We start from the raw sequence: 24,368 nt of genomic DNA on the forward strand, positions 1-24,368 counted from the left end.
CACACACACACACACACACACACACACACACACACACACACACACACACACACACACACACACACACACACACACACACACACACACACACACACACACACACACACACAATATACCTAATATAATGTTTACATACCCTACATTATTCATCTCATATGTATATGTATATACTGTACTCTCTATCATCTACTGCATCTTTATGTAATACATGTATCACTAGCCACTTTAACTATGCCACTTTGTTTACATACTCATCTCATATGTATATACTGCACTCAATACCATCTACTGTATCTTGCCTATGCCGCTCTGTACCATCACTCATTCATATATATCTTTATGTACATATTCTTTATCCCCTTATAAGGTAGTAGTTTTGGAATTCTTAGCTAGATTACTTGTTGGTTATTACTGCATTGTCGGAACTAGAAGCACAAGCATTTCGCTACACTCGCATTAACATCTGCTAACCATGTGTATGTGACAAATAAAATTGGATTTGATTTGATTTGATATATGTGGGTTGATGAATGACCAGTAGGAGGGGCAGTCTGAGGACTACCAAAAGACCAATGGGGAGTTTGTGTGACTAAAAGTGAAACTGGATAGAGCCTATAAGGACAGGGAGGTAGTGTAATCACAAAGCAGAGCTAATAGCAGGGTAGGAACCATCACACAACAGGGAAATCCTTACTTACATAGCATCAATAACAGACTAAATCTACACTTCACACACTTCCTTCTCCAGAAGCCATCCTCACTCACACACACACACATATATATCTTCAGACACACAGCTTGAGTCCAGTCCAGACCCCTCAGTACAGCTCAGGTTATCGGTGACCAGTCATGATGCCTACCGTGGGCATTGCCAAGATCCTCTTCTGTGTTCTGTTCCTCTACAGCTGCTGCCGAGGTAAGTCCTCTCAGTTACTGGACGGCTTGGTTACTTAATCATCATGACGGGATGTAGATATGTCTTTATTAGTGGGTTTATTACTTTACAACAACATAAACAGATACTCACACACTGACACAGACAGACAGACACACTCACACAGACAGACAGACAGACAGACAGACAGACAGACAGACAGACAGACAGACAGACAGACAGACAGACAGACTGTAAAAATCTAGTTGATTCAATTAATTATTATTTAGCAAGTGGTTCCCGTCTTTTTTTTGTTTACTTAACTTTTCGGTCAAAGTTTTACCTGATCTAAAACAAAAATCCAGAAAATCACATTGTATGATTAATTACTTAAAAATCATACAATGTTATTTTCTGGATTTTTGTTTTAGATTCCGTCTCTCACAGTTGAAGTGTACCTATGATTAAAAATTACAGACCTCTACATGCTTTGTAAGTAGGAAAACCTGCAAAATCGGCAGTGTATCAAATACACTGTACATCTGATGGGCATGGTGGGTTCAATGCCGCGTTCAAAACAACTGGGAACTCGGAAAGCTTAAGAGCTCCGACTGGGAAAAAAAATAGCTTTTCCAACTCAGAATTATTTTGTTTAAATCATGTCAGTTATCTTCAGGTCGTAACGTTGGAGCTCTAACCCGAGTTTCCTACTTGGTATTCTGAGTTGGATGACTTTTTCCCAGTCGGATCTCAATTTTTTTCAGAGTTCCCAGCTGTCTTGAACTCACTGAAGTCGGAAGTCTGAAATCCCCAAATTACCGATTGTTTTGAACACGGCATTAGTCTCAGTGGAGGAAGGGAGAGAACAGCAGAACGTCCGCCTCTCACGGTCTCTGCTCTCTCCTTCCTGTCCTCCGGTGAGACTGACCAGAGAGAGGTGAGACTGACCAGAGAGAGGTGAGACTGACCAGAGAGAGATGAGACTGACCAGAGAGAGGTGAGACTGACCAGAGAGAGGTGAGACTGACCAGAGAGAGGTGAGACTGACCAGAGAGAGGTGAGACTGACCAGAGAGAGGTGAGACTAACCAGAGAGAGATGAGACTGACCAGAGAGAGGTGAGACTGACCAGAGAGAGGTGAGACTGACCAGAGAGAGGTGAGACTGACCAGAGAGAGGTGAGACTAACCAGAGAGAGGTGAGACTAACCAGAGAGAGATGAGACTGACCAGAGAGAGGGGACAACGTCTTCCACCTGATGGCTAAAGTCGAGTCACACCGCATCTGCTTTCAGACACAAATTCATGTTGTTCCTCTGACCAGAGAAAGTATAATATCCCTCCCTATTAAAATAGACAGGACGAGATGCTAATAATGATAGAAACACAGCGCTGTCGATACACTTGGCTACTCATTCATTACAGTGTGAGTGGAAGTAGAGAGAAACATGTTTTATATTATGTAATAGTTTTGAATCAAAACCAGTGTTGACAATGTTGAATAAAAACTTAAAAACGTAAACTCAGCAGCTCTTTGCTGTATTCTTTGACAGTCACTCTCTCTCTCTGGTCATGGTTTTAAACATGATGAAATCTCATGTAGGCTGGTATCTTTTCTACGGGCGGGGTCGTGGTAGCTGTATGCATGGTTATGTGAGCTCTCTGATTGGCCAGTGCAGTAGATTGTGCCAATTTAAAATATTTAAAATGTTTAAATTAATTTTGATCGAAAATGTTCAGTAATTAAAAAAGTCTGTGGAACCAGTTACTCAATAATTATTAGTCGAATGAGCTACACACACACACACACACACACACAAACGTTTGCACGTGCGCACAAACACACACACACACACACACACACACACACACACACACACACACACACACACACACACACACACACACACACACACACACACACACACACACACACACACACACACACGAAAATACTTTGTCATCATGTGAGCTCCTTGAATCGTCAACTCATGTTATCACCTCTCCCACCAGGAAACTAAATGTTGGCACTCATTGAATAGAATTCAGTTAACAGAAAAGGAGTGTGTGTGTGTGTGTGTTCGTGTGTTTGTGCGCGCGTGCAAACGTTTGTGTGTGTGAACGAGCTATTACCTAACACTACCATATAGTTCGACTGTCTAGTGTCTGTAGTGTTGTTACAGGGGAATTCCCAGCCAGATAAAAGAGATAAACATGCATCATCTAACTATAGTGTCAAATCAGCATGAACACTACTGACTTCTCTCGCTCTCTTAAAGTCTCGCTCTCTCCCTCCACTTCCTGTCCTTGTCCATGTCTCTCTCCTCTCTCCCTCTCTTTCTCCCTCTCACTCACTTTCTTTCTCCCTCTCTGCGTTCATGTATGCTCAGCTACATCCACAATAGTGTGTTGGACTGAAATAACCATGATAAATCATTGGACATTACCCTGTTTCCCACAACTAAAACGACATCAATTCTGAGAAACTCAAGCCATCCCTAATCAGAGACAGTAAAGGGAGTATTATATTTCAGATCTAGTCTTACACAACTTAAAACTGTTTTACCATATTTCTGTTTTGAGATACCCCAAAAAAAAGGGGACACGCAATCACTACCACAAAGAAACACATTGGCAAACACACACCCGCGGTCCCGCACGGGCACGGGCACGCGCATGCGCACACGCACACACACACTGATCTCTGTAAAGGTGTGGCCTGTTCACCTCAGGTTCCCTCCTCCCGTTTCCTACATCTGTTTCTCTCTCTTTCTCACACATCGTTTTTTAACCTCCATCTTTCTATTCCTCCCCTCTCTTTCTGTATTCAATAAAATGCTATCTTGTCTAATTTTCAATGGTTGCACAGTTAAACAATAGTTATTTTCTCACTTTTAGGTGTGATGCATTGTTGCTCTGTCCCAGGAACGGAAATGGTTGAGTTTTCAAAACCAATGGTCAAACTCCCACGATGTGTCAATCGCCCCACGTTTGAAACCGTGACGATGCGTTGGTACACCTGTTTATTGCAGGAATGAAGGCCTCATTTGAAGATCTCAAGCCATAGTGGTTTGCTAGTTTCGGAGAAATTCCCAAAACTTTGATGAGAGATAACAATCTTTGAAATGCGCTTGATATAAAGGCAACCTGGAACATGCCCCGAATTTTTGTGTTGACACTTACATCATGTCACAGTGCATTGTGAAGAATCAGGATGGATGTGGCTATGATACGTGTGTAAAGGCCAGAAGGAAGAGATTGCACAAAATAAACATTGCTCACAAGATAAAAAATGGTGACAGAGGAGAAAGGGTACATTCTCTATGCAATTTGTCTCACTTTTGGATACAGAAGTTCTGCTGCAAAGCGAATGTTTGCTAGCACCTCTGTCCTACCTAGCTAGCTAGGAAACGTTAGCTAGCTAACTAGCTTTAGGTAAAATCTAAAACATATTTTTGATTGTAGAAATTCTGCTAGATGATTTAGCACGAGATAATCTTTGGCATTATATCGTTAGCTAGCGAAGTAGATCATGTTTGCTGGCTAGTTTAGATTAGTACGCTAGCTAGCTAGTTATCTAACCTTTGAACTCAGGTATTGTCTTTAGCTAGGTAACGTTAGCTGGTAATTTAGCTAGCTATAGCATCCTTTGTCAGCACAGTAGTAGTTCCAATTTTAAGACTAACTGACTTTCTAGCTAGCTAACAGGCTAGTGTATTAGCAAAAGTTGGGATAACTAGCTAACCCCTTTAATCAGTGGTAGCTGGCTATTAGTGTTAGCAAGTAATGTTAAACGCTAGCTAGCTATTATTATTATTAGCTAGCAGTGGATAACATAACTAGCTAAGCCTAAATCATGATAGTAGAGATATCTGTAGCTAGAGTGTCTACGCTAAATTGACATACATTCTACATTTAACCCAACCCCTCTGAATCAGAGAGGTGCAGGGGGGCTGCCTTAATTGACATCCACATCTCCAGTGCCTAGGGAACAGTAAATATATCAACATTTAGCTAGCTGAATGACAGATTTTTACCTTGTCAGCTCAAGGATTTGATCTAGCAACCTTTCTGGCCAATCGCTCTAACCACTAGGCTACCTGCCGCCCCTTCTAGGCAACCTGCCGCCCCTTCTAGGATACCTGCCTCCCCTTCTAGGCTACCTGCCTCCCCTTCTAGGCTACCTGCCGCCCCTTCTAGAGGCAACCTGCCGCCCCTTCTAGGCTACCTGCCGCCCCTTCTAGGATACCTGCCGCCCCTTCCAGGCTACCTGCCGCCCCTTCTAGGCTACCTGCCGCCCCTTCTAGGATACCTGCCACCCCTTCTAGGCTACCTGCCGCCCCTTCTAGGCTACCTGCCGCCCCTTCTAGAGGCAACCTGCCGCCCCTTCTAGGATACCTGCCGCCCCTTCGAGCCAACCTGCCGCCCCTTCTAGGCTACCTGCCGCCCCTTCTAGAGGCAATCTGCCGCCCCTTCAAGGATACCTGCCGCCCCTTCTAGGCTACCTGCCGCCCCTTCTAGGATACCTGCTGGCCCTTCTAAGCTACCTGCCGCCCCTTCTAGGATACCTGCCGCCCCTTCTAGGCTACCTGCCGCCCCTTCTAGGCTACCTGCCGCCCCTTCTAGAGGCAACCTGCCACCCCTTCTAGGATACCTGCCGCCCCTTCTAGGATACCTGCCGCCCCTTCGAGCCAACCTGCCGCCCCTTCTAGGCTACCTGCCGCCCCTTCTAGAGGCATCCTGCCGCCCCTTCTAGGATACCTGCCGCCCCTTCTAGGATACCTGCCGCCCCTTCTCGGCTACCTGCCGCCCCTTCTAGGATACCTGCCGCCCCTTCTAGGCAACCTGCCGCCCCTTCTAGGCTACCTGCCACCCTTCTAGAGGCAACCTGCCGCCCCTTCTAGGCAACCTGCCGCCCCTTCTAGGATACCTGCCGCCCCTTCTAGGCTACCTGCCGCCCCTTCTAGGATACCTGCCGCCCCTTCTAGGATACCTGCCGCCCCTTCTAGGCTACCTACCGCCCCTTCTAGGCTACCTGCCGCCCCTTCTAGAGGCAACCTGCTGCCCCTTCTAGGCTACCTGCCTCCCCTTCTAGGATACCTGCCGCCCCTTCTAGGCTACCTACCGCCCCTTCTAGGCTACCAGCCACCCCTTCTAGGATACCTGCCGCCCTTTCTAGAGGCAACCTGCCGCCCCTTCTAGGCAACCTACCTCCCCTTCTAGGATACCTGCCTCCCCTTGTGAAAACACAGAAGGGGACCATGAGACCCAATGTTGTATTTTAAATAGTTAAGCTGTTGTCAATTTCTATTCCGACTTGTAATGGTAAAAATGAGAAAAAAAAGACATCCCCCTGTTTATCTGAATTAGCTAGACTACTCACTATACCAATGAGTCACTGAAATTACGATTATTTTCCCAATGTATCATTCTATTAAATTACATTTTGTTCTTACTCTTGTTTCGTATGTTTTAGGAGATGATATGCTGTTTTAAATGTTTGAAACTCATTCATAAACGTCCAGAATATTTCCACTTTCTTTTAAGATATATTTTTAGAAGTTATAAATATTGATAGGCCTAACTCATGAATAAATGGTCAGTAGGTTTCCACTTTCTTTAAATGTATATTTTCAGCAGTTATAAATGTTGCTAACTCATTTGTTAATGGTCAGTGGATTACCACCTTAGAATAAGGTATACTTTTAGCACTTATAAATGTTGATAACTCAGTTATAAATGTTTATAGGTCTGTCACTTTAGGATAAGGTACACTTTTAGCAGTTATACATAATTTATAAATGATTTGAGAGTTCACTCAAGATTGTAGACATACTTAAAGGCAGTATTGGGTACTCATCACTACATACAGTACATGACAGAAGATTCAACACTTTGTTGCGGTGACCATATTACCATCTAGTGGAAGACATAGGAACTGCAATTTGGTCCGATCCTTACTCCTCCTCAGACGAAGAGTAAGAAATCCGTTACAAAAAGGCACTGTGTAAATGCAGGAAGTAGTTTAGTCTCCACTACACTAATATATTGGTCAGCTAATGCAGGACTAGTAAAGGCCCAGGTAACCTCAGCACCCCTACTTCCCACGGCTATGCACAGTCGCATGGGCAGGCATATTATATTTCATTGGACTAAATTGTTTTTGGTATCTTAGTTGTCTTAGCTGTCACTATTAGACTAAGTGTAACAGTATAACTTTAGACCGTCCCCTCGCCCAAACCTGGGTGCGAACCAGGGATTCTCTGCACATATCAACAACAGTCACCCGCGAAGCATCGTTATCCATCGCTCCACAAAAGCCGCGTCCCTTGCAGAGCAAAGGGGAACCGCTACTTCAAGGTCTCAGAGCAAGTGACGTCACCGATTGAAACACTATTTAGCGCGCACCACCGCTAACTAAGCTAGCATTTCACATCCGTTACATAAGTATACTGTAGGTGATTAAATGATGTTGAAATATGGAAGTAAAAACTGCTGGAGTAGTGGAGGCAGCTCCTGTTTTCTTTGCGACTTGGGGTAACTCTCGTGGGTCTAAATCAATAGTTGTTCAGTAGTCAGAAAATGGACAGATGTTGTTCTCTGGTTTTGTGATGAAACAAAGGTGTGGTTGAATTTATTCTGCCAATGTGTCTTCTTCTTGTCTCGACCCTTAGGCCTATATTTCACGGTGGCAAGGGATGTGAACTAACAGGTTATAGAGCAAACAACACAAATAATATGGCTTTTTTTCCCCTGGCTTCCTTTGTGATTTTACCCATTTCTGATAGGAGGACCTGTTTTCTGTTAACCGCCCAACACAGAATAGTCTTTTGGGGAAAATATCCCTTCTATTTCATTCGGCTATGTTCAATTGTATTCATCCTTACTATAATATAATATGAAATAATGCCACGGAATTTTAAGCAAATCTTGTCTGCTAAATGAACTAGCGTAGCCCACAGCCATATGACAAAGCCAGATCAGGACAAAACATAAGGACAACTCAGAGTATGCTCTTCTGTTCTTCTGAAATAGACTACATTTTACTTCATATAATGTTTCTTTAGACCTGTCTAAAATAAATCATGGATTTATTGTGAAGGTGTAGGTTATATTAAATAGATTTATTAGACTTTTTAAAATGTAGATGTTCTATAGGTCCCTCGTCAGTGGCTTGTAGACTGTAGATGTTCTAAAGTTTCCTCGTCAGTGGCTTGTAGACTGTAGATGTTCTATAGGTTCCTCATCAGTGGCTTGTAGACTGTAGATGTTCTAAAGGTTCCTCGTCAGTGGCTTGTAGACTGTAGATGTTCTAAAGGTTCCTCGTCAGTGGCTTGTAGACTGTAGATGTTCTAAAGGTTCCTCATCAGTGGCTTGTAGACTGTAGATGTTCTAAAGGTTCCTCGTCAGTGGCTTGTAGACTGTAGATGTTCTAAAGGTTCCTCATCAGTAGCTTGTAGACTGTAGATGTTCTAAAGGTTCCTCGTCAGTGGCTTGTAGACTGTAGATGTTCTATAGGTTCCTCATCAGTGGCTTGTAGACTGTAGATGTTCTATAGGTTCCTCATCAGTGGCTTGTAGACTGTAGATGTTCTAAAGGTTCCTCATCAGTGGCTTGTAGACTGTAGATGTTCTAAAGGTTCCTCGTCAGTGGCTTGTAGACTGTAGATGTTCTATAGGTTCCTCATCATTGGCTTGTAGACTGTAGATGTTCTATAGGTTCCTCATCAGTGGCTTGTAGACTGTAGATGTTCTATAGGTTCCTCGTCAGTGGCTTGTAGACTGTAGATGTTCTATAGGTTCCTCATCAGTGGCTTGTAGACTGTAGATGTTCTAAAGGTTCCTCATCAGTGGCTTGTAGACTGTAGATGTTCTATAGGTTCCTCGTCAGTGGCTTGTAGACTGTAGATGTTCTATAGGTTCCTCATCAGTGGCTTGTAGACTATAGATGTTCTAAAGGTTCCTCGTCAGTGGCTTGTAGACTGTAGATGTTCTAACGGTTCCTCATCAGTGGCTTGTAGACTGTAGATGTTCTAAAGGTTCCTCGTCAGTGGCTTGTAGACTGGAGATGTTCTATAGGTTCCTCGTCAGTGGCTTGTAGACTGTAGATGTTCTATAGGTTCCTCATCATTGGCTTGTAGACTGTAGATGTTCTATAGGTTCCTCATCAGTGGCTTGTAGACTGTAGATGTTCTATAGGTTCCTCGTCAGTGGCTTGTAGACTGTAGATGTTCTATAGGTTCCTCATCAGTGGCTTGTAGACTGTAGATGTTCTAAAGGTTCCTCATCAGTGGCTTGTAGACTGTAGATGTTCTATAGGTTCCTCGTCAGTGGCTTGTAGACTGTAGATGTTCTATAGGTTCCTCATCAGTGGCTTGTAGACTATAGATGTTCTAAAGGTTCCTCGTGGCTTGTAGTGGCTTTCCTCATCAGTAGACTGTAGATGTTCTAAAGGTTCCTCGTCAGTGGCTTGTAGACTGGAGATGTTCTATAGGTTCCTCATCAGTGGCTTGTAGACTGTAGATGTTCTATAGGTTCCTCATCAGTGGCTTGTAGACTGTAGATGTTCTAAAGGTTCCTCGTCAGTGGCTTCTAGACTGCGTGGAAGGCAGGAGATGCTAAACATGTTTATGTTAACTAATGATCACTTACAATGAGACCGGCAGTTATTTGCATAAAAATCACAGGCTGACAAAATGTCATGACTGCCACAGCCCTGGGTATCAATAACATGACTGCCACAGCCCTGGGTATCAATAACATGACTGCCACAGCCCTGGGTATCAATAACATGACTGCCACAGCCCTGGGTATCAATAACATGACTACCACAGCCCTGGGTATCAATAACATGACTGCCACAGCCTTGGGTATCAATAACATGACTGCCACAGCCCTAGGTATCAATAACATGACTGCCACAGCCCTGGGTATCAATAACATGACTGCCACAGCCCTGGGTATCAATAACATGACTGCCACAGCCTTGGATATCAATAACATGACTGCCACAGCCCTGGGTATCAATAACATGACTGCCACAGCCCTAGGTATCAATAACATGACTGCCACAGCCCTAGGTATCAATAACATGACTGCCACAGCCCTGGGTATCAATAACATGACTGCCACAGCCCTGGGTATCAATAACATGACTGCCACAGCTCTAGGTATCAATAACATGACTGCCACAGCCCTGGGTATCAATACCATGACTGACACAGCCCTAGGTATCAATAACATGACTGCCACAGCCCTAGGTATCAATAACATGACTGCCACAGCCCTGGGTATCAATAACATGACTGCCACAGCCCTGGGTATCAATAACATGACTGCCACAGCCCTGGGTATCAATAACATGACTGCCACAGCCCTGGGTATCAATAACATGACTGCCACAGCCCTGGGTATCAATAACATGACTGCCACAGCCCTGGGTATCAATAACATGACTGCCACAGCCTTGGGTATCAATAACATGACTGCCACAGCCCTGGGTATCAATAACATGACTGCCACAGCCCTGGGTATCAATAACATGACTGCCACAGCCCTGGGTATCAATAACAAGGATGACTCCTCCGTTGTTTCACCATCCAGTGATATTACGGTTTCCATTTCACACCAGAGCGTTCACCATACTTGGACTATCACAGAGAAGTGGTTAAGCGTGTTGATATAATCTGGTAAGGAATTAGGAATGATGATTGAATCGTGTTCTGGATGTAGACGCATCATGAAAACCAAGCTCTTCTATTCCTGGGACAGAGCACCTATTACATCACACTAAAAAAGGGAGAAAATAACGATTGTTCAACTGTGCAACTATTGAAAATAAGGATGCATGATGAGACACGAGGGTTCAATATTATAAGCGTTTGTAAGTTATAAAATGGTTAGTAACTGGACATAAATATTGGCTTACTCTTTGGTCAGTTATTGAACTATTTTTACCAATAATTTATAACCATTTATTAATGGTTTATAATGCATTTACATATGATCAAATAATCGATTAAAAAAAAATATATAATAACCCCTTTATAAAGCCCTTTACAAATGAAATCTTATTGTAAAAAGTGTTATCCGTTATTTGTTGTTGAATTATCTGCTGACTGTTTGATTGTTTTAAACTTTTATTTTGAAGGTTCAATGTTTTTTACCTTCTCTTTCTCTTCTCTCTCAGTGACTCGGGGCCAGATGGTGATGGACTGCTGTCTGACGGTCAGTCAGAGAGAGGTCCCTAGACACGTTGTCATAGGTTACCAGCCTCAGGTCAGAGGTCAAGGCTGCTCCATCAACGCTGTGGTGTAAGTGAAAAACGTGTATTTCATTACATTTACATTTAAGTCATTTAGCAGACGCTCTTATCCAGAGCGACTTACAATTGGTGCATTCACCTTATGACATCCAGTGGAACAGCCACTTTACAATAGTGCATCTAAATCTTTTAAGGGGGGTGAGAAGGATTACTTTATCCTATCCTAGGTATTCCTTAAAGAGGTGGGGTTTCAGGTGTCTCCGGAAGGTGGTGATTGACTCCGCTGTCCTGGCGTGTCGTGAGGGAGTTTGTTCCACCATTGGGGGGCCAGAGCAGCGAACAGTTTTGACTGGGCTGAGCGGGAACTGTACTTCCTCAGTGGTATGGCCAAACAATTCATTGGTTTGGATTTACAACGACCACCCACTGTGGAGTTGAGAGGATTGTATAGGTATTACTGTATTGTCGGAACTAGAAGCACAAGCATTTCGCAAACACTCGCATTAACATCTGCTAACCATGTGTTTGTGACAAATGCAATTTGATTTGATTTGGTATAAGAAATATGGTGATAACTCCACATGCCTTATAAGAAAGCAAGGGCTGTTATTATACTTAACAAAAACATAAATGCAACATGGAACAATTTAAAAGACTTTACTGTCTTACAGTTCATAGCAGGAAACCAGTCAATTGAAATGCATTAATTAGGCCCTAATCTATGGATGGGCCTAGGAGCCATAGGTGGGACTAGGAGGGCATAGGCCCACCCACTTAGGAGCCTGGTCCAGCCAATCAGAATGAGTTTTTCCCCACAAAAGGGCTTAAATACAGACAGAAAAACTCCTCAGCACCCCCCTCCCCCTCCTCAGACGATCCCACATGTGAAGAAGCCGGATTTGGAGGTATTGGGCTGGCATGGTTACACGTGGTCTGCGGTGGTGAGGCTGGTTGGATGTACTGCGAAAATGAGAAAAAAAGACATCCCCCTGTTTATCTGAATTACATTGGAGGAGGCTTATGGTAGAGAAATGAACATTCAATTCTCTGGCAACTGCTCTGTTGAACATTACTGCAGTCAACATGCCAATTGGACGTTCCCTCAAAACTTGAGAGATCTGTGGCATTGTGTTGTGTGACAAAACTGCACATTTTAAAGTGGCCTTTTATTGTCCCCCAGCACAAAGTGCACCTATGCAACCATCATCCTGTTTAATCATCTTATTGATGGATTATCTTGGCAAAGGAGAAATGCTTACTAACAGGAATATAAACACATTTGAGAGAAATAAGATTTTTTTTGTGCGTATGGAACCTTTTATTTCAACACACGAAAAATGGCACCAACACTTTACATGTTGCGTTTATATTTTGTTCCGTATATCTTGCTTATACCTTACCCTGTCTACTTACATAATGCTAATCAATTAAGGTGTTGTATTGTCTAGTCCGTACAGTACGTGGTAGGTCTATAGCAGCAACCTTTCTGAAGCATTGTCTAGTAGTGGTAGCACTGCCGACAAGACTACACATGCCCCCCAGTAGCCATAGCAATGGTAGTTTGGGAGGTACTGGAGGGGATTTGCTGAAGATGTCTATATATCTGTCCACTACTACAGGACTAGACAAGTGCACAACGTTTGTGAAAGAATACTTGCTTGATATATGTTTTCCAGGTTCTTGAAATACTTTCTTTTTTTTTTTTTAATTTTACCCTTTTTTCTCCCCAATTTTGTGGTATCCAATTGTTGTAGTAGCTACTATCTTGTCTCATCGCTACAACTCCCGTACGGGCTTGGGAGAGACGAAGGTTGAAAGTCATGCATCCTCCGATACACAACCCAACCAAGCCGCACTGCTTCTTAACACAGCGCGCATCCAACCCGGAAGCCAACCACACCAATGTGTCGGAGGAAACACCACAGGAGTTGCTGGTGCGCGATGAGACAAGGACCAAGCCCTCCCTAACCCAGACGAAGCTAGGCCAATTGTGCATTGTCCCATGGACCTCCCGGTCGCGGCCTCTGATGGCACAGCTGGCGCTGCAGTACAGCGCCCTTATCCACTGAGCCACCCGTGAGGCCCTGGCAAATGCAAACTATTTCTATGTGAAAACTAAAATGGTCTATTCCTTCCATTCTAGTAGACTCCCTCATATCCAGAGAAACTGCATACATGTTCATACTGGTCCCCCTTTAGGAACCGAATCGACAATCCTAGCGGTGCAAGCACCATGCACTCTATCAACTGAGCCACATCATCATTAACAACTTGTTGTCTCATTGTCTCATTGTACTCAATTACTGGATTGGTCATTGTTTTATCGTCACGGTGATGGAAAGACTACAGGTACAAACCTAGATGACCAGCCTACAGTTGAAGTCGGAAGTTAACATATACCTTAGCCAAATACATTTAAACTCAGTTTTTCACAATGTCTGACATTTAATCCTCGTAAAAATTCCCTGTCTTAGGTCAGTTAGGATCACCACTTTATTTTAAGAATGTGAAATGTCAGAATAATAGTAGAGAAAATTATTTATTTCAGCTTTTATTTCTTTCATCACATTTCACTGGGTCAGAAGTTTACATACACTCAATTAGTATTTGGTAGCATTGCCTTTAAATTGTTTAACTTGGGTCAAACGTTTCGGGTAGCCTTCCACAAGCTTCCCACAATAAGTTTGGGGAATTTTGTCCCATTCCTCCTGACAGAGCTGGTGTAACTGAGTCAGGTTTGTAGGAATCCTTGCTCGCACACACTTTTTCAGTTCTGTCCACAAATTTTCAATAGGATTGAGGTCAGGGCTTTGTGATGGCCACTCCAATACAGTGACTTCATTGTGCTTAAGCCATTTTGCCACAACTTTGGAAGTATTTTTGGGGTCATTGACCATTTGGAAGACCCATTTCCGACCAAGCTTGAACTTTCTGACTGATGTCTTGAGATGTTGCTTCAATATATCCACATAATTTTCCTACATCATGATGCCATCTATTTTGTGAAGTGCACCAGTTCCTCTTGTAGCAAAGCACCCCCACAACATGATGCTGCCACCCCCGTGCTTCAAGCATCCCCCTTTTTCCTCCAAACATAAAGATGGTGATTATGGCCAAACAATTCTATTTTTGTTTCATCAGACAAGAGGACATTTCTCCAAAAGAACGATCTTTGTCTCCATGTGCAGTTGGAAACTGTAATCTGGCTTTTTTTATGGCGATTTTGGAGCAGTGGCTTCTTCCTTGCTGAGCGGCCTTTCAGGTTATGTCGATATCGGACTCGTTTTACTGTGGATATACAGTGAGGGAAACAAGCATTTCCTTCCTGATTTCCTTTTTTTCCCTTCATATCTGTCACACTTAAATGTTCCACATCATCAAACAAATTTAAATATTACACAAAGATAACCCAAGTAAACACAAAATGCAGTTTTTAACCCATTCAGAGGTGGACTTGCTGGTGTGTTTTGGATCATTGTCCTGCTGCAGAACCCAAGTGCGCTTCAGCTTCAGGTCATGAACTGATGGCCGGACAATCTCCTTCAGGAGTTTTTGGTAGAGAGCAGAATTCATGGTTCCATCAATCAAAGCAAGTTGTCCAGATCTTGAAGCAGCAAAGCAGCCCCAGACCATCACACTACCACCACCACCACCACCACCACCACCACCACCACCACCAACACCACCACCACCATGTCTGACTGTTGGTATGATGTTCTTTATCTGAAATGCTGTGTTACTTTTACGCCAGATGTAACGGGACACACACCTTCCAAAAAGTCGTCAGTCCACAGAATATTTTCCCAAAAGTCTTGGGGATCATCAAGATGTTTTTTGCCAAAAGTGAGACAGGCTTTTATTTTGATTTTTGGTCAGCAGTGGTTTTCGCCTTGGAACTCTGTGATGGATGCCATTTTTGCCCAGTCTCTTTCTTATGGTTGAATAAATAAATACTCATGAATACTGACCTTAACTGAGGCAAGTGAGGCCTGCAGTTCTTTAGATGTTGTTATGGGTTCTTTTGTGACCTCTTGGATGAGTCGTCGCTGTGCTCTTGGGGTCATTTTGGTCAGCCGGCCACTCCTGGGAAGGTTCACCACTCTTCCAGATTTTCTCTATTTGTGTGTAATGGCTCTCACCGTGGTTCACTGGAGTCCCAAAGCTTTAGAAATGACTTTGTAACCCTTTCCAGACTGATAGATGTCAATTCCTTTGTTTATCATCTGTTCCTGAATTCCTTTGGATCGCGGCATGATGTCTTGCTTTTTGAGATCTTTTAGCCTACTTCAATGTTAGACGATTCTTGATTCAACAGGTCTGGCAGTAATCAGGCCTGGGTGTGGCTAGTGAAATTGAACTCAGCTTTCCAAAAAATGTGATTAATAAACACAGTAAATTCATGATTTAACAATGGGTAGGCAATTATTTTGTAACATAGGGCCATGAAGGTTTGGATAGCTTTTTTCCTTTTAATAAACTACATTTTCACTTAAAAACTGCATTTTGCGTTTTCTTGGGTTATCTTTGTGTAATATAAAGCATTGTTTGATGATCTGAAACATTGTATGTGTATGTAAACTTCTGACCCACGGCATTGTGATACAGTGAATTCATTATAAGTGAAATAATATATCTGTAAACAATTGTTTGAAAAATGACTTGTGTCATGCACAAAGTAGATGTCTTACATTTACATTTACATTTAAGTCATTTAGCAGACGCTCTTATCCAGAGCGACTTACAAATTGGTGCATACACCTTATGACATCCAGTGGAACAGCCACTTACAATAGTGCATCTAAATCTTTTAGGGGGGGTGAGGGAGGATTACTTACCCTATCCTAGGTATTCCTTGAAGAGGTGGGGTTTCAGGTGTCTCCGGAAGGTGGTGATTGACTCCGCTGTCCTGGCGTCGTGAGGGAGTTTGTTCCACCATTGGGGGGCCAGAGCAGCGAACAGTTTTGACTGGGCTGAGCGGGAACTGTACTTCCTCAGTGGTAGGGAGGCGAGCAGGCCAGAGGTGGATGAACGCAGTGCCCTTGTTTGGGTGTAGGGCCTGATCAGAGTCTTAACCGACTTGCCAAAACTATAGTTTGTTTTTGTTGACTTCAACCTAAGTGTATGTAAACTTCTGACATCAACTGTATGTACAATACAGTAATGACATTTACATTAAGTGGTTTGTAAGCAGTGGCGGTCAGTGAGGGAGGACACTTATTTTTCCATGAGCATGACCTTATTTTGAATACAGCATATTAGATGACTCTCATTCATTTAATTCTCCTTCATTTTGGAAGATATTAATTTGTTCAAAACTGTTGTCTTTCTCTCTCTTTGAGTCAACTAGTTAGCTGTAGTTTATGCTTTCAGTACTAGATTTGTTTTCTCATCCTTTGATTGGGTGGACAACATGTAAATTCATGCTGCAAGAGCTTTGATAGCTTGGAAGACGTTCTCCGGAGGTTGCCTTAATTACGGTGTAAGTCTATGGATGGGGGTGAGAACCATGAGCCTCCTAGGTTTTGTATTGAAGTCAATGTACCCAGAGGAGGACGGAAGCTAGCTGTCCTCCGGCTACACTATAGTGCTACCCTACAGAGTTCTGTTGATGCTACTGTAGACTTTAATTGCAAAATAGGGTTTGAATCAATTAAATGGTGAAATGTGATTATATTTAGTATAGTTTCATCTACAAAGGAAAACTTTTTAAATGTTTTACTTAAATGAAATTCACTGAAATTCACTGAGGAGGATGGTCCTCCCCTTCATCCTCTGAGGAGCCTCCACTGTTTGCATGGATGGTAAGGGTAGCCTAGTGGTTAGAGTGATGGACTAGTAACTGTAAGGTTGCAAGTTCAAACCCCCGTGCTGACAAGGTACAAATCTGTTGTTCTGCCAGGCAGTTAACCCACTGTTCCTAGGCCGTCATTGAAAATAAGAATTTGTTCTTAACTGACTTCCCTAGTTAAATGAAGGTAAAATTAAAAATAAAATAAAAATAATAATGCTGCACAAAAAGTGGTTGTTTTTCATATGATTTGATCAAGAAATATATTTAATTTAATGTAGATGTCTTGTGTCATTGCCCATAACTTTACACCTTTTAGATGTAAATGTTTGACGACAGGGTTTTGTTCTTTTTGGATTACATTAGAATGACATCACAGAGAAAGAGACAGGGTTTTGTTCTTTCTGGATTACATTAGAATGACATCACAGAGAAAGGGACAGGGTTTTGTTCTTTCTGGATTACATTAGAATGACATCAGAGAAAGAGACAGGGTTTTGTTCTTTCTGGATTACATTAGAATGACAATAGCAGAGAAAGGGACAGGGTTTTGTTCTTTTTGGATTCCATTAGAATGACATCACAGAGAAAGGGACAGGGTTTTGTTCTTTCTGGATTACATTAGAATGACATCACAGAGAAAGGGACAGGGTTTTGTTCTTTATGGATTCCATTAGAATGACATCACAGAGAAAGGGACAGGGTTTTGTTCTTTCTGGATTACATTAGAATGACATCACAGAGAAAGGGACAGGGTTTTGTTATTTCTGGATTACATTAGAATGACATCACAGAGAAAGGGACAGGGTTTTGTTCTTTATGGATTCCATTAGAATGACATCACAGAGAAAGGGACAGGGTTTTGTTCTTTCTGGATTCCATTAGAATGACATCACAGAGAAAGGGACAGGGTTTTGTTCTTTCTGGATTACATTAGAATGACATCACAGAGAAAGGGACAGGGTTTTGTTCTTTCTGGATAACATTAGAATGACAATAGCAGAGAAAGGGACAGGGTTTTGTTCTTTCTGGATTCCATTAGAATGACATCACAGAGAAAGGGACAGGGTTTTGTTCTTTCTGGATAACATTAGAATGACAATAGCAGAGAAAGGGACAGGGTTTTGTTCTTTATGGATTCCATTAGAATGACATCACAGAGAAAGGGACAGGGTTTTGTTATTTCTGGATTACATTAGAATGACATCACAGAGAAAGGGACAGGGTTTTGTTCTTTATGGATTCCATTAGAATGACATCACAGAGAAAGGGACAGGGTTTTGTTCTTTCTGGATTACATTAGAATGACAATTAGCAGAGAAAGGGACAGGGTCTTGTTCTTTCTGGATTACATTAGAATGACATCACAGAGAAAGGGACTGGGTTTTGTTCTTTCTGGATTACATTAGAATGACAATAGCAGAGAAAGGGACAGGGTTTTGTTCTTTCTGGATTCCATTAGAATGACATCACAGAGAAAGGGACAGGGTTTTGTTCTTTCTGGATTACATTAGAATGACAATAGCAGAGAAAGGGACAGGGTTTTGTTATTTCTGGATTACATTAGAATGACATCACAGAGAAAGGGACAGGGTTTTGTTCTTTATGGATTCCATTAGAATGACATCACAGAGAAAGGGACAGGGTTTTGTTCTTTCTGGATTACATTAGAATGACAATTAGCAGAGAAAGGGACAGGGTCTTGTTCTTTCTGGATTACATTAGAATGACAATAGCAGAGAAAGGGACAGGGTTTTGTTCTTTCTGGATTACATTAGAATGACAATAGCAGAGAAAGAGACAGGGTTTTGTTCTTTCTGGATTACATTAGAATGACAATAGCAGAGAAAGAGACAGGGTTTTGTGCTTTATGGATCACATTAGAATGACAATAGCAGAGAAAGGGACAGGGTTTTGTTCTTTATGGATTACATTAGAATGACATCACAGAGAAAGGGACAGGGTTTTGTTCTTTATGGATTACATTAGAATGACATCACAGAGACAGAGACAGGGTTTTGTTCTTTCTGGATTACATTAGAATGACAATAGCAGAGAAAGGGACAGGGTTTTGTTCTTTATGGATTACATTAGAATGACATCACAGAGACAGGGACAGGGTTTTGTTCTTTATGGATTACATTAGAATGACATCACAGAGACAGGGACAGGGTTTTGTTCTTTCTGGATTACATTAGAATGACATCACAGAGACAGGGACAGGGTTTTGTTCTTTCTGGATTACATTAGAATGACATCACAGAGACAGGGACAGGGTTTTGTTCTTTCTGGATTACATTAGAATGACATCACAGAGAAAGGGACAGGGTTTTGTTCTTTCTGGATTACATTAGAATGACATCACAGAGAAAGGGACAGGGTTTTGTTCTTTCTGGATCCCATTAGAATGACAATAGCAGAGAAAGGGACAGGGTTTTGTTCTTTCTGGATCCCATTAGAATGACAATAGCAGAGAAAGGGACAGGGTTTTGTTCTTTCTGGATTACATTAGAATGACATCACAGAGAAAGGGACAGGGTTTTGTTCTTTCTGGATTACATTAGAATGACATCACAGAGAAAGGGACAGGGTTTTGTTCTTTCTGGATCCCATTAGAATGACAATAGCAGAGAAAGGGACAGGGTTTTGTTCTTTATGGATTCCATTAGAATGACATCACAGAGAAAGGGACAGGGTTTTGTTCTTTCTGGATTACATTAGAATGACAATAGCAGAGAAAGGGACAGGGTTTTGTTCTTTCTGGATTACATTAGAATGACATCACAGAGAAAGGGACAGGGTTTTGTTCTTTCTGGATTACATTAGAATGACATCACAGAGAAAGGGACAGGGTTTTGTTCTTTCTGGATTCCATTAGAATGACATCACAGAGAAAGGGACAGGGTTTTGTTCTTTCTGGATTACATTAGAATGACATCACAGAGACAGGGACAGGGTTTTGTTCTTTCTGGATTACATTAGAATGACATCACAGAGACAGGGACAGGGTTTTGTTCTTTCTGGATTACATTAGAATGACATCACAGAGAAAGGGACAGGGCAACAACTCTTACAATTACAACTATTAAATCCTGCAAGATACTGTCCTTAATTATACAGCTACCTTTTTTTTGTCAAAGCTGAGATGATGAAAAAACGTTTTTGCCCATGCAACAGACAACTATATCGGTCTGCTAATACTAGTACAGGCCCAGTGGACTACTTTTGGAAAAATATACATTTTTCTAAAAATACTTTTTTTTTTGAAATTCAGATTTTTCAGGGGGTGCTGCTGGCACCCTCAGCACCCCTACTTCCCACGGCTATGCCAGTAGCAGGAGTTTGATCCCAGCATATTCCTTACTCTCCATACCTCCCTGTAACCTTTCTCCCCTCTCATTCCTTACTCTGTACCTCCTTGTAACCTGTCTCCCCTCTCATTCCTTACTGCAGCTTCACTACCAGGAGGGGACTCAAGCTGTGTGCTCCCACTGACCCCACCTGGGTTACAGACCTGATGAATCTCATGGACCGCCTCATCAAGAAATGCCACGAAACCAACTTCAAGGTAACGTCCTTACAAGCCAAATGTGTATGTGGATTACAAGCAATGTGTATGTAGATTACATAGATTACAGTGTATAGTAGATATAGTACTGTGAAGATTACATACCGGGAATATCTGCATTGTGTCCCGCCACACGCCACCCTCCACCCGCCAATCCCCTCCTTTACGCTACTGCTACTCTCTGTTTATCATACATGCATAGTCACGTACATAGGTCTACTACACCTGTTGTATTCAGCATTTCACTGTAAGGTCTACTACACCTGTTGTATTCAGCATTTCACTGTAAGGTCTACTACACCTGTTGTATTCAGCATTTCACTGTAAGGTCTACTACACCTGTTGTATTCAGCATTTTACTGTAAGGTCTACTACACCTGTTGTATTCAGCATTTCACTGTAAGGTCTACTACACCTGTTGTAATAGGCGCACGTGACAAATAAACTTTGATTTGATTTGATTTGACATAGACTGCAGTATAGAGTAGCCGTCTTCATCGACCTGGCCAAGGCTTTCGACTCTGTCAATCACCGCATTCTTATCGGCAGACTCAACAGCCTTGATTTCTCAAATGACTGCCTGGACTGGTTCACCAACTACTTCTCAGACAGAGTTCAGTGTGTCAAATCGGAGGACCTGTTGTCCGGACCTCTGGCAGTCTCTATGGGGGTACCACAGGGTTCAATTCTCGGGCCGACTCTTTTCTCTGTATATATCAACAATGTCGCTCTTGCTGCTGGTGATTCCCTGATCCACCTCTACGCAGACAACACCATTCTGTATACATCTGGCCCTTCTTTGGACACTGTGTTAACTAACCTCCAAACGAGCTTCAATGCCATACAACACTCCTTCCATGGCCTCCAACTGCTCCTAAACGCTAGTAAAACCAAATGCATGCTTTTCAACCGTTCACTGCCCGCACCCGCCCGCCCGACCAACTAGCATCACTACTCTGGACGATTCTGACTTAGAATATGTGGACAACTACAAATACCTAGGTGTCTGGCTAGAATGTAAACTCTCTTTCCAGACTCATATTAAACATCTCCAATCCAAAATTAAAACTAGAATTGGCTTCTTATTTCGCAACAAAGCCTCCTTCACTCACGCCGCCAAACATACCCTCGTAAAACTGACTATCCTACCGATCCTCGACTTCGGCGATGTCATTTACAAAATAGCTTCCAATAGTCTACTCAGCAAACTGGATGCAGTCTATCACAGTGCCATCCGTTTTGTCACCAAAGCCCCTTAAACCACCCACCAATGCGATCTGTATGCTCTCGTCTGCTGGCCCTCGCTACATATTCATCGCCAGAACCACTGGCTCCAGGTCATCTATAAGTCTATGCTAGGTAAAGCGCCGCCTTATCTCAGCTCACTGGTCACGATAACAACACCCACCTGTAGCACGCGCTCCAGCAGGTATATCTCACTGGTCATCCCCAAAGCCAACACCTACTTTGGCTGCCTTTCCTTCCAGTTCTCTGCTGCCAATGACTGGAACAAATTGCAAAAATTGCTGAAGCTGGAGACTTATATTTCCCCACTAACTTTAAACATCAGCTATCTGAGCAGCTAACCAATTGCTGCAGCTGTACATAGCCCTTCTGTAAATAGCCCATCCAATCTACCTCCCTCATCCCCATATTGTTTTTATTTACTTTTCTGCTCTTTTGCACACCAGTATTTCTACTTGCACATCATCATCTGCTCATCTATCACTCCAGTGTTAATTTGCTAAACTGTAATTACTTTGCTACTATGGCCTATTTTATTGCCTTACCTCCTCACACCATTTGCACACACTGTATATAGACTTTCTTTCTTTTCTTCTACTGTATTATTGACTGTATGTTTGTTTATTCCATGTGTAGCTCTGTGATGTTGTTTGTGTCGCTCTGCTTTGCTTTATCTTGGCCAGGTCACAGTTGTAAATGAGAACTTGTTCTCAACTAACTTACCTGGTTAAAGGTGAAATAATAAATACATAAAATATTGTACTGGGTAGATTACATAGATTACAGTATATAGTAGCTATAGTACTAAACTTTGGAATTCAAAAGAAACTTACTTTTGCTAGTGACCTAACTCTAAGTGTGTCTGTGTGTTTGCAGGCTAAACACTGTAAGAAGCTGATGCACAAGAGTCCCTAAGGTCCCTGTCAGAGCCCCTCTTACCACCACCACCACCACCACCTCCACCCCCCCTGGTCAAAACAACCATGACAGAGCCTGAGAAGAACCTTCCAAGTGGGTGAAGAACAGGGTGGGAGAAGTAATACAACGACAAAAAAGACAAATGTGATTCCTCGTACCACTAATGCACTTTTTAAATTAAGTTTCCTTCTGTCTTCAGTCTTTTGCGTATCCAATAGACCATCTTGCTTAAGATACCATGCTGTTTCTCAGTGGCACGTTCACGTAGAATACGTTTTTTTGTGTTATTTTTATGTGACAAAATATCGAATGATAATATTCCAAAAAAAGAGTAGACTGGCTTTGACCCTTGACCCCACATTTGAACTGACCCTTAAAGCTACAGTCTGTGATTTGAAAAGCAACAAAATGGCAGAAGTAATTGAAACGACCAGATTCCTAGATCCCGGACTAATTTTGTCATCAAATACAACTTTATTTGTCACATGCTTCATGAACAGCTGTATTCCAACAGTGAAATTCTTACTAACACGTCATATTCCAACAACGCAGGATAAAGATAGAAAAATATATATAATATAAAATCAGAATCAGAAATCAGAATAAATCAGGGGTTAGAGGTCAGGGGTCAAGGTGCTGGCAGCTGGTTAGAACACCCATCTGCCTAATCTATACGTAAATCTCAGAGAATTAAATATACAATGTATATGACACGTTCTTATTTTTTTATGGACCTTTTGTTTTTTCAATAAAGAGTTTGCCAAATCAATATTCTGAGTGAACAGATTGCTGTATATTTTGAGGACGATCGTGTATGGGCCAGATTCCCAGACACAGTGTATGGGCCAGATTCCCAGACACAGTGTATGGGCCAGATTCCCAGACACAGTGTATGGGCCAGATTCCCAGACACAGTGTATGGGCCAGATTCCCAGACACAGTGTATGGGCCAGATTCCCAGACACAGTGTATGGGCCAGATTCCCAGACACAGTGTATGGGCCAGATTCCCAGACACAGTGTATGGGCCAGATTCCCAGACACAGTGTATGGGCCAGATTCCCAGACACAGTGTATGGGCCAGATTCCCAGACACAGTGTATGGGCCAGATTCCCAGACACAGTGTATGGGCCAGATTCCCAGACACAGTGTATGGGCCAGATTCCCAGACACAGTGTATGGGCCAGATTCCCAGACACAGTGTATGGGCCAGATTCCCAGACACAGTGTTTGGGCCAGATTCCCAGACACAGTGTATGGGCCAGATTCCCCAGACACAGTGTATGGGCCAGATTCCCAGACACAGTGTATGGGCCAGATTCCCAGACACAGTGTATGGGCCAGATTCCCAGACACAGTGTATGGGACAGATTTATTTAACTAGGCAACTGTTCAGGGGCAGCACAATAGATTTTTTTACCTTGATCCTGCAACCTTCTGGTTACTGGTCCAACACTAACCACTAGGCTACCTGAAGCAACGCAAGTGGCTATTTTTAGCCTGCCACTGCAAAGGTTATTAGATATGCCTGATGAGATCCTAGAGGGGAATCGGAGGAGCCTAAAGCATTGCCTAAACCAAATAACCACAATTAACCTCTCCACCCTGATTGTCTGTGAGTCAGTACGTAGTGAGTGAGTGTTTCCCCTGACAGGTGGTTGGCTAACCAACAGTGTTTATAGCTGTAATGGCTGTCGTCGGAAGGATGATGTCG

The 24,368-nt window shown here is 42.6% G+C and overlaps 1 protein-coding gene across 1 annotated transcript; it reads left to right on the forward strand.

Annotated features, from left to right (window-relative positions):
- The first annotated feature begins 627 nt into the window (after window positions 1–627).
- ccl19a.1 (chemokine (C-C motif) ligand 19a, tandem duplicate 1) lies at window positions 628–23,423 on the forward strand. The gene is made up of 4 exons (XM_052460961.1): window positions 628–916; window positions 11,061–11,184; window positions 20,377–20,491; window positions 22,613–23,423. Exons 1-4 carry the CDS (start codon window positions 850–852, stop codon window positions 22,649–22,651), a joined length of 345 nt encoding a protein of 114 aa, XP_052316921.1. The 5' UTR covers window positions 628–849; the 3' UTR covers window positions 22,652–23,423.
- Window positions 23,424–24,368: the final 945 nt, after the last annotated feature.

This window comes from Oncorhynchus keta, chromosome 14 (genome assembly GCF_023373465.1).
Source record: "Oncorhynchus keta strain PuntledgeMale-10-30-2019 chromosome 14, Oket_V2, whole genome shotgun sequence".
In the NCBI taxonomy this organism is placed as follows: Eukaryota; Metazoa; Chordata; class Actinopteri; order Salmoniformes; family Salmonidae; genus Oncorhynchus; species Oncorhynchus keta.